General features: G+C 41.2%; 2 protein-coding genes across 2 annotated transcripts in view; one reads left to right on the forward strand and one right to left on the reverse strand.

The window, feature by feature from the left end:
- GABRA5 (gamma-aminobutyric acid type A receptor subunit alpha5) overlaps positions 1 to 16,224 on the reverse strand; it is a 661,916-nt gene that overhangs the window by 622,407 nt on the left and 23,285 nt on the right. The window contains exon 2 of the mRNA XM_078658237.1: positions 7,182 to 7,320. Within this exon, the coding sequence (XP_078514363.1) occupies positions 7,182 to 7,267 (86 nt within the window). The 5' untranslated portion in view covers positions 7,268 to 7,320. The remainder of the gene's footprint in view (positions 1 to 7,181; positions 7,321 to 16,224) is intronic.
- The window catches only part of GABRB3 (gamma-aminobutyric acid type A receptor subunit beta3), a 968,583-nt gene that overhangs the window by 387,951 nt on the left and 564,408 nt on the right, over positions 1 to 16,224 (forward strand). The window lies entirely within an intron of this gene.

Here is a 16,224-nt window from a genome sequence, read left to right on the forward strand (position 1 = left end):
CTGAATATGACCTGCATTGAATAGAGGGTGGGGCGGAGATTTCCTTGCACTGACCAGAGACCTCATAGAATAGAGAGTAGGGGGACGAGATTTCCTTTCAGCTGTCTCCACCTCCTGCCAGGAAGCTGCACCCAGAAGGACAGAACTGGTTCGGACTAGGTACATACACTCTCTGCCTACAAAGACAAAGGATTTGTGTTTATAAAAAGGGGGACCCAGACCCCACACCTTTAGATCACTTCTGGGAAATCAAGAGGAACCTTTGCCAAGGAGAAGAAACCTGAGAAGCTGAAGGAGGATTACTGCCCCTGTGCTGTTTGCTGTCTGGGTTTGGCCTGCAGTGGTTACTTGTTGCCAAGGAATGGAGAAAAGGACTTTGCTGTTTCCTTTGTCATCTTGAGGAAGATCTCTGAGGGCTTGAACTGAGCTTGCCTCCTGTCTGAAGTCTCAGGGACACAAATACTTCACCACCAGCTCCCCCTAAATTTCTTTGCTGGGAACTCTAACCTACAGAGAGGTGCTGCAGCTGCTTGGGACCTCTAGAGACTGTTTGTCGCTGGGAGCTGGAAGCACGACCCAACGAGGAGAAAAGTGTCACCGCCGCAGCAGTTGCTGTCGCATTGCTGAAGAAGCGTGCCGCCGCCGCAGCTGTTCGCCGTCACATCGCAGACGAAGTGCGCCGCATCACCGGGGAAGTGTACCGCCGCCACAGAGGTCGCCGTCTCATCACCAGAGAAGAGTGTCACAGGGCCTGTCGCAGCTCCGAAGATAATCGACTTCGCTCCACAGCCGTCGGGCATGCACACACCGCATCCACATTGTGGCATCGCATCAAAGACGCCATTTTGTCGCATCACACCGGATCGTCGCATCACATCGAGGTGCCATCTTGTCGCATCACACCAGATCAGAGTAAGAAACCGACGGATCACCTCCTCTCCGGTAAGGAACCAATGCATCACCTCCCCAGCACTGCAGGAACGAACTGACGCATCACCTCCCCCGAAGCAAGGAACCAACGCATCACCTTCCCTGCGACCTTTTTGTTAGTTTTGCGTGACGCATCCAAGGTACTTTGAGAGTAAAGTGTCGCTTTTACCATCTACATTGAACTAAGCTATTTCTACCATTTGAAAGTCATATTTTTATTACAGTATTGTGGATTGTTGCTGTTTGGTCTTGTGTTAAGTCTAGTAAAGATGACTTATTTTTCTAAACTGGTGTGGTGTCCATTTGTAGTGTTTTCACTGTATTAATGTATGTGTTCACAAATGCTTTACACACTGCCTCTGAGATAAGCCTACCTGCTCGTGCCAAGCTACCAAGGGGTTGAGCAGGGGTTATTCAGGAGTGCATCCCCCTTTCCCTGACTAGAAGCAAGGGCCCCTATTTGGACAAAGGTGTATTCCATTGCCAAATAGAGACCCTTATTTCTAACAGGGGGTATATGCTTAACCCTGTGATTTTAACGGTGATGCCTTTCAGGGACTGTGATTGCAATGAATTACAACTGTTATCAGCTATGCTAAGTACCTCATTTAAAATAATGCCCATGTATGTATTCTTGATACTGCGTTAGGGGAAGAACAACCCAGACTGTGAGCCACTAAGATGTAGAGTTGCATACTGTATGGTCAGTATAATATGCTCAGTCAGGGTTATGTGTCACCAGGGCTAGTGTACCTATTTTTAACGTTTGATGAGATGATGGGGTGGGTGCCACTGGGATGGTGCCAGTTGGCAAGGCCCTTGCTCCAGGTTGTGTGAACCCACTGAATTAGGGGGTAAGATGATGTGCATACATGGGAGTGGTGGTACAAGACCCCACCCCACCCTGTGGGAGCGGTGGAGATGTTATGCAATGTCAAAAAGTAATTCCAACAGCTTATGTATATCGGTAAATTGGTGCATAGTATTGAGTAGTGTGTGTGTTTAATAAATGTACTCTTACTTTCATAAAGCAAAGTACAGACTGGACAATCAATCACTGAGTGTTATTTCTGCTTACCTCTAAATGGCGATTACTAGCCTACACCACCTCCCTTGAGTAAGCATTAGACTGCTCTGTAACGTTACCCTCTGAGAGTCAAGTGCTATAATAGGGTGTTTGGTTCCCAGTGAAGGACAAATGTGACATGTTATTTGTGCAGGTCTCACAGATACTGCCTCATTTTCCAACAGTGTGCGTAAGTGAGCATTCGCCAAAGTCATCTTGAAATACTTTTACTTTTGTTTATATGAAAAATAAGTCCAAGATGGCTGGAATAGCTGTGAATGCATGGTGGCCTTCTTGGATTATTTTTCTTAAAAGACAAAAGAAAAAGCCTTCCACAATGGTTATTCGTGTGTGCACAAGCATGCATGGCAACCATTTTGGACTTTTTTTTCTTAAAGCTAACAAAATATTCCAAGACGGTCATACTGCATTCACAGCAGTCATCATGGCATGCTTTTTGTTAAGCTTTCAGAAAACCTATTTTTTTATCATTCATATGTGATAAAACTATATGTTAAGTTTACAGTTCTTCAAACACAACAGTACATTTTCTTTGCACCAATAAGAATCATATTTTCAGCGATATGTATTACTGCATTAATCCCTGGTCCCCAACTTACTGGCCCCTTTCTCTTGGCACCCCCCCCCCCCTCTTCCAGTCCCCTCTGTCCGCACTTTAGGCATCAAGGTCAGCAATGACCTCTCCATACATTCCCAAGTTAGCTCTGTAATTTCATCTTGTTTTCTATCCCTCCGCCTCATCCGCAAAATCTCCCGTTTCTTTTCCACCGATGCCCTCAAATCCATCATTACAGCTCTCATCACTTCTCGCCTCGATTACGGAAACGCCCTCTATTCTGGCATCCCCGCCTTTGAAATGCGCCGGCTTCAGGCCATCCAAAATCAGGCCGCCCGGCTCATTTTCCACCTCCCCAAATTCTCCCATATCACGCCTGTTCTTAAGTCCCTTCACTGGCTTCCTGTACGCTTTCGCTCTTCCTTTAAACTAGCCTGTCTTGCCTTTTTAGCTTACACTCATTCCGCCCCTCTCTTTATTGTTTCTCTGATCACTCCCTATACTCCTTCTCGGACTCTTCGTTCATCTTCTCAACTTCTCCTTCAAGTTCCCCGCTTCCGTAAAACCCGTATCGGCGGCACCCGTTTCTCGGTTCTGGCCCCCCAGTACTGGAATAGCCTTCCATTATCTATCCGATCGATCCCTACCTACCCTGCTTTCCGAAAAGCATTAAAAACTTTTCTTTTCCTCCAGGCCTTCCCCGGTTAGTCCCTTTGGTTGCAGTGTAGAATCCGTTTCCCCCCCCCCCCCCCCCCCCCCCCAGCGCCAGGAAGCCGTTTGGCCACAGTGCGCTTAATTAAGTTTCTTTTCATTTCATTTCATTTCATTTCACAACTAACATTGGTTTTGATGCTGTTTCTAGGTGCACCTTCTGCTATGATGCTCCTGTCATTTTGTATGAAAATTATAGGTAGCGGCTAATTTATTTTCATATTTACTATTTTTATTGCAAGCATATGGCCACCATGTTTAGGCTGCAGCATGAATAGTTTTTATGAAAATGTTAAATACCCATCGCTACAGCTTGTTAAGGCCAGACCTATTTGCATGGCCAGTTCATGTCTTATTTATGAGATCAATAGACTTTGCCAATGCTAGTTGAGGGTTTTTGGTTATTCTTATGTGCTTAAACTATGTTCTAATTTTACAGTTCTTCATACCTAACAGTAAATTTTCTTTGCACCAATAAGATCCAAGATGTCTTGCATAGCTGTGAATGCCTGGTGGCCATCTAAAAATGATTTTTGTTAAAATTAAAATAAAAAGCCTCCACAGTGGGGATTCATGTGTGCACAGGCATGCATGGCAATCATCTTGGACTGTTTTATTCATGCATTACAACTAACATGGGTTTTGATGGATTTTCTAGATGCACCATCTGCTATGAGGCTCCTGTAATTTTGTATGAAAATTATAGGTGACAGCTAATTTATTTTCACATTTAATATTTGTATTGCAAGCATATGGCCTCCATGTTTAGGCTGCAGCATGAATAGTTTTCGTACTTATTTTTTGGCGCATGCTTGCAAAAATAAAAGTTAAATACCCATCGCACCAACTTGTAAAGAAGACTAGACCTATTTGCATGGGCAGTCCAAGTATTTTTGCATTGCATGTTTCTGTGGTGATACATACTGCTGTTCAGCTTCCTTTCCCTTTCCCTCCACAACATGGCGTAGAACCTGGACACAGTGTTCCTTTTCATAATTCCAATACAGAATGATCCTTCCCTGAGCTCCACCTTCTCTTCTTCTAACCTGAGCTCAACAGTCAATAAATCTACACACTAAATCCAGCAGAGCATGCAAACAAATCATCGGAAACAGCAGGGTCAGGCACCGTGCAGGCAATCAATCTGCACTGGATCCCAAGGGAAAGCTAAAGAAATAGTAATTAAGAAAAACAAATGCCACTTTACTGGGTCTGAGAATTACATGTTACAGTAACAAAATAGCATGGGAGCAAAAAAAAAAATTCTTCCAAATGAGGTACCTCAGGCACATCTGAGGGTCCTCCATTTATGGAGAAACCAAATAAAAATGTATGCATATTTCATGTATGCATTAAAATATCCAGAAATAGAACCTACTGTGCATTTTTGTTTTAAAGCATTAGGTAAAACAAATGTCCTTGTATATTTTTGTAAATCTGCAGAAAGTAGCTATGAACATCTTGTTTTTTTTTTTTTATTATGCACTTGCGTTCTCATGTTGAATCAGTTTCAACCACCCCTATGGAATAAATGTAAGAGGGATACAGTTCTTTAATGCCTCTGTTCACTGTAGATAATCTAACGGTAACTATGTAACTGTAAATATGTCTAGGATTGATGGGAATATAATTGCTGCACTTCAAATGCTGGGTTTTGTTTGTGTGTTTGCTACATTAGCCATACAATTACACTCGTGGGCATGCAAATTAAATGAAACGCATATCAAGCACAAGATATTACTGTCAGAATAGGATGAAACGTGCGATAACAAGAGCTATCATTTTGCAAACCAGCATGCCTTTCAAACAATGCTAGTAGTTACTGTTCTGCGAAAGGATCAACTGAACAATAATAAAAACAGTTTCCAAATATCTGTTAGCGTGTGCAAGATGTGCATTACAAATACAAATTATGTAAGGATATGTTATATCTTATGGCACTTGTAATGAGGCAGAGCAGATATCTGTCACATAGGTGATGGGGGTAGTCTGTCTACCAACTTCTAAATCAGGTCCTTGGCTTCATGAATGCATAAAGAGGTCATTTCGAGCTGGCAGTACAGGAGAGCTGACACAAATCAGCTTGATTCCCAAGCTTCACTTAGACGTAGTGCAACTGCTGATTCATGGTTGGTTGAACCCGTCCCAGGGGTCAATCAAAGGTGACGATCCATCAGATATAGGAGGGCATATTTACAAGAAAGTGGTGAAGCGTGTCATTAAGCCAAAAAGGCTAACGACACACTTCGTCACTTTAGAAACGCAGAGCTGTACCATATTTCGTTGCAGCCCTGCGTTTCCCCCGCGCTGGCGCTAAATTAAGCTGCCTAGTTCCTACGCAGGCACCCTTGCACCATAGTGCAAGGGCGCCTGTGTTGAGGGGAAGATTGTTTATGTGCAGTAAGGTCCCCTTTCCTGCACATAAACAATCTTTAAATGCCATTTTGTAACTTCTATGTGTGCTGCTTAATGCAGCACACAGAGAAGTTGCAAGACAACATTTTTTTAAAATGATTGTTTATGTGCAGGAAGGGGGATCTTCCTGCACATAAACAATCCTTGGAGTTTTGGTGTTTCCATGTGTACTGCCCAATGCAGGACACATGGAAACAGCATAAACGAGGACAAATAAAGCATTTCTCCTCGTTTTTCTGATTAAGACCAGGTTCTCCCAGGTATTAATTTTGGCGCTGCCTACTATTTACACTGCTCTTGCAAATAGGGGCAATGTCAAAATCGATGGGTGTTGCGGAGGAATACCCACCACAACACCCATTGCCCGCTTCTTTCACGCTAAGTGTAGAGTGAAAGTGGGCCTTATTTACAAGGCGATTCAGAAAAGGGAGCGTTAAGCCACGTTAAGTGACATTACGCTGCCTTGCAAATAAGGCAAATCTCCTGTCTTGATTACATCACTAAAAGTGATGTTGTGGTGGCGATAGGGGCTTGTAAATATGCCCCTGGTTTTCCTTTCTAGCGTCCAATGTGTAGTTTCACAGCTGAGTCAGCCACATGAGGCCTAACAGTCCTGGGCCCAGAAAAGATTTTGCTTTTCACATACAAATTCCAACATTCGAAGTTTGTTTGTGAAAAATTTAAAAAAGGAATGATAAGAGGTAAACACTCCCGCTGTGTCGATGGGAGCAGTTATATCAGAAACTGGCTGCCACTGTCAGGGTCAACTAAACATGAGGAGGTTAGTTTGCTGCAAGAAAGTGAGGGGTGAGGCCTCTGCCATCCAAACTGCCTCAGCATGCCTCTTGCCAAGTATCTAACTGCCCTAAGTTTTTACCAGTACATTTAAAACCAAATCACAAAAAAAAACTAAAATATTTATGAATCTCTCTAATTTGAGGCCAAATGTTGAAACATGACTTTAATATTTCATTATTAAGTATTACATTTAAAAATGATGAGCAGCATATATTTTTTCAGTAAATTGTGCCTGTTCAATGTTAGTTCCAGGTTCAATTTTAGGACTTTGGACCTCATTCTTAGCTCCCAAAAATACCTATTGAGATGCAAGTCAGAGTTGGTGGCCAAACTGGGATTATAACTTGTTTGGTAATGCTGCAGTTTTTGACCCCACACATATTTCATGAGAAAAAAACTTGGAGATTTTTTTAAGTGAAAATACTGCAAATGTGAGCATTTGAACAGAGGACAGCATGCAGTTTTACTGATTTTTTTTCAGAACAGAAAGGCAATTCCTTACCTGGTGAATGTGGCACCAGGTAGAATTTGTGTTTTTTCTGCATATGGTATAGTCTCCCAAAATAAAGGGCACAACTTAGTGAGACCCGTTTGTGCACTTCTTGCATTGCAAAACTATAGCAGCAACGAACAGAATAATGATACAGGAAAAAATACATCATGAATCATTTTCTGAGAACTTACCCAAGTTGACAAGCTAAATTGACCAAAAGGCAGACAAGGTGGAGGTTCTTGAGCGTGACAAAACCTGGACATATTCCAGTATCCATCCCGATGGAGTGCCAGTGCTAGAGAGCTTCTGTGTTTCACCTTGACCCTTAAACTGTAATTTAAAAAAAAGTTAAACATCAGGGATCAAACATTTATAATGGTGCGTGTCATGTTACAGAAGGTACAGTAGTTGGTGAGCTGTTTTTCACAGTAAATTGTAATTATATTTTAACTTTCACACAAAAGCTGCTGCCATATGTCTCAAAAAGTCCCTAAAATTATTCTGGCAGAGAGGCAGCATCAGAGCTAGAAGCAGGCAGAGAGAGGCAGGAAGTTCTTACAGAGCAATCAACAAAGGTATGACAGAGTGAGAGAAAGGTCAATGTAAATATATCGGATTTCATGCATTTATTCATACACAAGGGACGAGCTACAATGCCTAGGTCACATGGTTACTTTTCTTGGATGCCCAAATATAATTCCTAGTAATGCATTTCCAAATGATAAACCATCTGCTACTGTGGGCAGCCAGATGCCTTTTAATGCATCTCTTTTTCGGATTTCCTCTGAGGGCTACAATTTCCCCTTGATACTTGCATGCTTCTGTTAAAAGGACGAAATCCGTCGCCCTAGCGCTTCCACGTTGTCACTTTTAAAGTAGTCAGGATGAGAAATGTTCATTTTTTTCCTGCTCCAGCTTATAGGAAACTCGGAAACTCATATGTCTAGTGTCCATAGTCTGTGTAATACAAGAAAGTTTACAGATGCTCATCTTACTGGTGGCATTTTCGACCGATACGAAAATGTAAAGGTGTATACGAAAATGTAAAGGTGTGTGTGACTTTTTATGAAATCTTGTACCTAACATCAGCTCAGACTTAGAGTTCGGCGGATAGGTTACTCCGTCACAAACTTAAGGGATATCCACTATGCCAAACTAACAAGCATTTGCAATGCAATAGGTCTTGCATTTATTTATGAGAGTTTGAGTGAGCTGTTGCCGATACAATAGCTCAAACTCTCGCAAATGCGAGCGATTGCATTGCAAATATATTTTTGTTTACCAATGCCTATGTGGCACTTTCACATTTAAGGAGGCAGCGCCCCTTTCTTTAGACAAGCCATGTCTAAAGGAAGGAGCGTGGCCGACATTAAAGTGAAACCGCGGCATGCAGAGCTTTGACAAAAAAAGCATCTGTTTGTCAAGTTGACAAACAGATGGTTTTTTTTGTTGTAAAAGCGCCCATGCCACGCTTTCACTTTAATAGCGACCGCGCACCCTTCTTTAGACACGGCTTATCTAAAGAAAGGGGCGTGGCCTCCATAAATGTGAAAGCGATGCATGGACGCTAGTAAACTAATAAAGAATTTTAAGTAAGCGCGGCCGCTATACTTAAAGAGGACCGCCATTAGTAAGTAAAATAAAGAAAGAAAGAAACAAGGCTGCTATAGTTAAAGCGGACTTCCATTGATAAGTAAAATAAAAACTGGTGGCATGCTGTGACCTAGTGGCTGAAATAGGGGCAAATCATTAAACAAAATAGTGCTCACAGCCAAGATAAAGCAGACGTGTAACAAGGCAAGTAAAAGGTCCAGTCGTTATGGTAGGTAACAAATGCAGATAAGGCGGTACGAGGAGGTGCACCAAGCCTAATAACGACTGGAGAGCCAGCGTTTAGGAAGGACAATGACACAAGCCAATTAAAAATATGGGCGGACAGTGGGTGGGGCTTCAAAGCCATACTCCACTACAGTGTGCCTCGCAGCAGCGCATGCGCTGCCCAGGCTCAACCTAAAAATGCATTATGTCCAGTAGAATTTGAAATACTATTACAATACTTTATACTATAATCCGGGATAACTGTCATGTTTGTGTCAGAGTAACCCATCCGCCAAACTTTAAATAAGGCCCTTAGTTTCTAAATCATTGTTTTGTCACAGGTTAATAATTCTTACATTATGAAGACCAGTGGTGGCTCCGCCGCTAAGGCGGAGGGGCGTCGCCCACAAGAAAAATCCACAAGAAAGGAAATCCTTGGCAATAATATCTGAGCTCTTGAACCAGTGATGTCTAACAGCACAAGAATTACGGCAATCACAAACAATCACATATTCAAACTACTTAAGTGGTTTAAAAGGCAGTCTGGGTGATACAGACAAGAGAAATGTTAAGAAATGTGCAGAGAAGAGAGACAGCGATAAAACCATGACAAATCAACAACAAACACAATCAAATGTAGTGGCTTAATAAAAATTGTAACGACTTATCAAGGGTGAGGGTGAGGTAGGGTATTACTCAGAAGCAAATATCGTTTTCAGTTTAAGCCAACATAAACTTTTCACTGTTAACATTTCTCAATGTCTGACATAACCCAGGTCAACATGGAAAGCTAAATGAAAATCAATACTGGAAGCCTTACCTTTAAAGGCACAATATAACACTTGTGCAAGATCTAGTGATGAAGAACAGATACAAATGACTGTCTTTATCTTTTCTAAAACTGAACCAGATTTTTGGAAAAGACCATCTTTTGTGGAGTATTCACTCAGATTTTTGGCTTCCTGTGCTGAAGCAGTTTTTGCTGACACATTTTATTCCTGTTAACCAGTATTAAAGTGCTTGTACTTTTCATTTTAAACGTGGTAAAACAGACATACACCTAATTGGCACATTTAATATACTTATAAGTCCCTAGCATATACTATTACATGTACCTAATGCCTGGAAATTAAATGCTGCATTTGGGTTGTAGCACTCATTTTGCCACCCACTAAAGTAACACTGTAAAACATGTCTCGGGGCCTTCTCATGCAGCCTGTGTGTGCAGTTTTAAACTGCCATTTCGACTGGCAAAATAAACTTTTTGTCATCCTAAACCTTATTAATACTTCCAAGTCACCCATAAAGTAGGCCCTAATGCCCACAGTGCAGGGTGCAAGGTATTTAAAAAATCAGGACATGTATATTTATTTATTTACATGTCCTGGCAATGAAATACCTTAAAAGATGTTGCTCACAGTAATATGTCTGGCTCTCCCATAGAAAAACACTTGGTTACATTATAACAACTTATAAAGTCTAATTTTGATTTGAGAGAAGCTAGAAAAATGAATGAAGGCCTCATTTTAATGTTAATTGAAATTCCAACATATTGGTAACGTTGGATTTCATATTACTATTTTGAAAATGGCATGCTTAGAAAGTTGTAATTTTCCTACCGTAGCCAAATGTACCTTTCTGCTAATGGCCAGTGTCACCTGATTGGTGAATGGCTTGCCTGTGATGAGATGTGGATTTCTCCCAGATAGTGGACAAAAGGGCTGGATGTGGTGGGGTGTTTTTACTCATTGAGCAGGATGGCTTGTGGGCTGTGCTAAGTCCTTTCCTGAGCTTCAAAGGTTGCCTTCCCTTTGACTGATAGATGTAACTCATACCTTCACCTGTCTTCCTTTGCTATTATAGTCAATCTGGCACCAACCCTAGTGGGGTGGCAGAGTTGCCCAACAACTGTTTTGGAGTGCCCACAATGGAGGATTTGCCCATTTCCATAGCCACACCTCTATGTGGCCACAGGGAGCTCTGACTAGTGCAGGATTGTTTCTGCCATATAGGATTTAGGTGGGAAAGGGCACTGTGGGACAGGTTACCGCAAAGCACACAGAAAGTGATGCAGATGTGAGTAGGATCACCCTAGGGAACCTTTACCCCATTGCTTAAGTTAGTGGCAAGCAGTTTCCACCATCACCCAGCTGGCATTGGGCATAAAAGGCCAACCCCAATATCCTCTTCAGAACACTCCTCAACCTGTTTAGATCAGAAGAAGGACTGTTCAGCTGTTTGTATGCTGAAGAAAGACTGGACCGCACTGCCTTCTACCCTGGATCGCAGAAGTGACTGACCTCCTGTTTGAGCTACAGGGAAACAACAATCTTCCATATGCCTTTTCTTACAACTGCCCAGCTGACTAGTTTCAACTGGACCTGCCCTAGACTCTGCTGCTGGCCTATGTTACAGTGAGTCCCATCCCACAAGTAGTGCCTTGCAGGTCCCTTTCCTGATGTCAAAGTATGCTCCTCCTGTTCAAACTGCAAAAGCTGGGACATAGAATAGTTTTGCCAACTTTTTCTCAAAAAAACCTGTGGGAGACCGGGACCGCCATCAAGCTGAAGCAGTCGATGTCAAATCACCTGCCACATTCAATTTGCTGCTTTGCCCTGCTGAAGGAGGTCTGATTTACAGAGAAGTTTCTAAGTCCGAATGTTGAGGGCTTTAGCAGGACAAACGCCAAGCAGCAACCTGTCGCCGTCAATGCGTTCTTGAGGTCAGCCTTTGGACTTCATCCACTCAGAGCTTTCCAACCTTCATTGACGACTGCACCAGGACCCCACTCTTCAGCAATCTCCCATCAAGACCTGCATCTGACCCAGCTTGCAGCTTGCCCCGCTGACGACTCATCTGCAACCACTCTTCTCCAGATAAATATCTAATTCCAAAGATAAACTTTCCACTAGGATGAACCTGGTACCTTTACGCATTCTGCTCTCCATCACAGTTGGCCCTAGCTTCTGACTTGGACATGGTCGAACGGGACCAGTTAACAGCTGTTGGCACTATTTTCAATTCAGACATTAAAAAATCATAGGGCTGGTTGTACTGATTAGATGTTTGCCATTTTGGTGGAACTTTATTTATTAAAATATTCACAATTTTTGTAAATGGTATTGGATTTTTCTTGTGTTGTATGTTCACGTTATTACTGTTTGAGTGTTGAGTAAATACTTTACACATTGCCTCTATGTCAAGCCTGCCTGCTTTTGTGCCAAGCTACCAGAGGGTTGAACACAGGTTTATCTAATGACCATGGTGGTTCACTCTGCCAAGAATTGTGATTATTCTTTGTAGTGGGTTCTCATCTGCTTCAACAAATAATCACATTTCTTACATGGATCGGACAAGACATGAAGTAATCAAACTGAGAACAAATTTCTTAGATATTTAAGAAAAATGAATCATTACAAAATTAAAATAAGAACTTCTATTACAAAATAAAACTAATCCCAAATATCATCTTTATGCCACCAATAAAAGGCACAGAGATTGCTAAGTAACAAAGAGAGACTAAAAACCTGTTCAATCATAAAAATGCCCACTATATCTGTTGGGGACATTTTGGAATGCTAAATTGAACTAATACAGTACATATAAAGCAAATTACAGGTGAGGATACTGAGAAAACAGACTATGTCAAAAGAATATCAGGACAAAAGGTCCCACATACTCTACTGCAATTTGTGCAATCATTGTGGAAACTGCGACAACAATTGCTGTTCAATAACTTGAACTCACAGAAGCTTGTGGTTGCCCACACTCCCACCTGGGAGTAATTAGGGGTCTGAATGTTTGCCTGCATTTAAATTAAGCCAACTACCAATTGAAGTCAAAGAATTCAAAGAGAAATCGGAGGCATCACATTAGATTTAATAGTAAACAATCACTTAGCTTAGTTTGGTAGGTTTTCCAAATATAGACATTCAGAAAAAGTGTGCCGCCCACAAGCCTGGATAGTCATTTAGGTATATTGAGGGCATTAATAGTTGGCACCTGGCTAGGGCTAGACCAAAACAAAATCGTCCGGTCAAAATCCACGTCTTCAGGGGCCAGATCAGTCAAGTAAAATAGTACATTTGTTCCTAGCAATTTTATCCAGGCAGAAAATATTTACCTGTGTATCACTGTATGAGAGAGAAACACAATGCAAAATTATGCATGTCCAAAGAAAAAGACCAAAATAGAATCATTCTGTAAAGATCAGGCGATGTATCTACTAATGAAGTATATTGTCTCTTGTAGTTTTTTTACATTATAGAAATTCTGGTTATTAAATGGCTCTCTGAGTCAAACACAAAAGTTGTTGCCAAAACTGCGACCACAAATATGGGTTGTGTTGAACATTTCAGTGAATACACATTTGCAGGGCAAAATTATCCCATGAAGCTGAATCAATTTTTAACCCGTTGGGAGGGCAGAAGTTGCAGAATCAATCAGTGTTAAGAATCAGAAATATACATTCAAGACTGGTCAGGACAGCTGAGTTGGAACTACCCTAGCAGGACAACATGCCCTTTCATAACCTAAGATGGCAATCTAACCGCAAGAAATAGTCTTGAAAGCATAACCCAATAGCCAGGACGAACAATGCAAGAAATAATTGAAATTATGGATGTGTGGAGAATTTCCCCCGTAAGCTAGTCTTTCTTCTCATACAGCATGAAGGTGTGATAATTATAAAGATTTTGCATCTATGTCACCTTGATATCAGCAAGAAACAGACAGAATACAGCTATGAAATTTGACCTATTCAGACAGAAGTACACAAAAAAATACATAATTTGAGAAATCAAAATGTTTAACTCTATTGTGGAAGCTTCAATATAGACATAAAAGTGGCAAGATACCACAAACCATTACATAATGAAGTAAAATATAGAAAAACGACTGAATAGGAGCCATATTTTGCCAAAGACATAGTGCAAATTAGAGTCACTGGAACACCACTTTAGACAAGGCATCAAGCATCTACGCCCACGTTTCAGAAACAAATATTTGAATCTTGACCAAAATGGGGAAACGCTTCCTGCGTATGGAAATATGATAGAATATCTGCTCCCATTATTTTCCCAAAAGATATGAGTTAAGTTAGAACGGAAAATAATTAACTTAGAAGCAAGGGGGACTGTTTAGTTTGATGCTGAAAGTGCTGTAAAAAAGATTGAACTTCACCCACTAGAACAAGAATATCATAGAACAACACACAAAAAACTCAGTGCAAGTACAAAAAATAGGTACAATAGAAGAAAATAACCTTCACCTTTAGTGGGAGCAACACGTTGGAAATGGCTTCCAAGAAAAATGATTCAGGACATTCTGCTCAGGACTCTAAGTGAACAGATAATATACAGAACTCATACTAAATCATAAAGATTAGGTCACCTTTTTTTAAGACCTGTTTTATGACATCAACACTACAACACCTGATTCCAGGAAGCAAACTATTGTGAATACCATACCAAGATCCCACCTATAAGGTCAGGTCACCTTCAGGAGTGATGTTTACTATAGAAAGACAAAAAAATACGTTTTCCACAAACCTCCTGGTTGAAATTTCTAAACTTCAGCAAACGTGCCGGTGACTGATCCTCGGAGAAATCTTTAGTGTCCTTGCACTAGGCAAGAACTTCCCAAACTCCCAACATCTGAACACTACTATCCCTATATACAAGAAGGTGTTTAAAAGAACACACACTCTGAGGCCCTCATTACGAGAGGCCTGGTGTTTTGTGCAATGAGTGATACATCTAATAAAAATTGACACCCAGGTTTGTGGAATTGTATCAAGTACATTCATTATAGCCTATTACAATGTTGCCATTAAAAGCAGACATAGCTTGGATTTTGGTGCACATTGCACCAAATTCTGCTTGTCTTGGTATTTACTGGTCAATTTTTCCTCCAGGTTGACCTGTCGAAATTTAACAAAGGGTACAATCTTTATCCTATCAAGTAATTACCGGGTGTAATAAACATTGCAAAACTTATAATTGTGATCCCCGATTAAACAGGCATTTTCTAAGAGATCACAATATACCAGGCCAATCAACATGATCCTATTATTGACCAATCAGCTTGTTGGGTATCATTGACAAGATGCTTACTGATATCCCAAGAGACATACAAACTGGGATTGATGAGTCTTTCTCACTGAATCTTTTAAATAAGAACGTTCTATCAAGGCTGACTTTTTCTGACCAAGCATTTTTTCTACTCCACACTATTCACCAAATTATGTTAGCTCAAAACGATGCTAATTTATCTGACATTAATCAATGTTTTATTCTTGTTTAACCTGGAATGAAGTGAAGAAGTGTGGGACAACATGAAGGCCATGTAATTGAAAGAAAGACTCTTTAGCATCATTACAGCTTTGCACATGTGTATATTGTTCCAAGTGAGACTTAACCTCAGCGATAAGTAAAACACTAACTTTAAGGTACAGAGTATATGGACTAAGGTTTTCTACTGCCCATTGGACTTGGCCCCCTTTCCAGGGTCATCCCCAAAGTTTTTACCTTTGCCCCCCTGTTGTTTCAACCCATTTTTGATGGCCTTTTGGACTCTGTGCACTTTATCACTACTAACCAGTGCTAAAGGGTGTGTGTTCTCTCCTTTAGATGTGGTAGAATTTACTTTTAAGTCCCTAGTGAAGTGGTCCTACATGTACCCAGTGCCTGTAAATCAAATGCTACTAGTGGGCCTGCAGTACTGATTGTGCCACCCACTTAAGTATCCCTTTAAGCATGTCTCAGGCCTGCAGTTGAAGCATGTGTGCTCAGTTTAAAACTGCTATTTCGACCTGGAAAATAATTATTTTGCCAGGCCCAAACGTTCCTTTTTAATACATAGAGATCACCCCTATGGTGGGCCCTGGACAGCTCGGAGGGCAGGGTGCCAAAGGATTTTTTGAAGTAGATCATGTACTTTTACGTTTTACATGTCCTGGAGTGAAAAACTATTAAACTTGTTATTCTCTACTGCAAGGCCTGCCTCTCCCATAGGCTAATAATGGATTTACCTTATTACATTTACTAAGCTGTAACTTCTTATTGGAAACAGGAAGACAGGTCGGGAATTGTAATTGAAAGCCCTCTTTAATGGTAAAGTCAGATTTGTAATCATAATTGTGAAATTGCCGCTTTTAGAAAATTGCCATTTTCTTGTCATAACCATTTGGTGCCTGCAGCCTGATCCTGGGTCATATGACTAGATGTAGCTCGAAGTTGGTCTGTGTATTTTCCCATGACAGTGAGACAAAGGGAAGATAAATGTTGGCAGGATGGGCCACTCTGAGTTAACGAAGAGGAGGAGCTGTCACCTACCACAATTGCACATCACCAAAGCTCTGCCTGAGCACTCTCACAAACGATTTGGAATTGGTCTTTTGTGACCCCAAATGATCTA

The sequence above is a fragment of the Lissotriton helveticus genome, chromosome 8 (genome assembly GCF_964261635.1).
Source record: "Lissotriton helveticus chromosome 8, aLisHel1.1, whole genome shotgun sequence".
Lineage (NCBI taxonomy): Eukaryota > Metazoa > Chordata > Amphibia > Caudata > Salamandridae > Lissotriton > Lissotriton helveticus.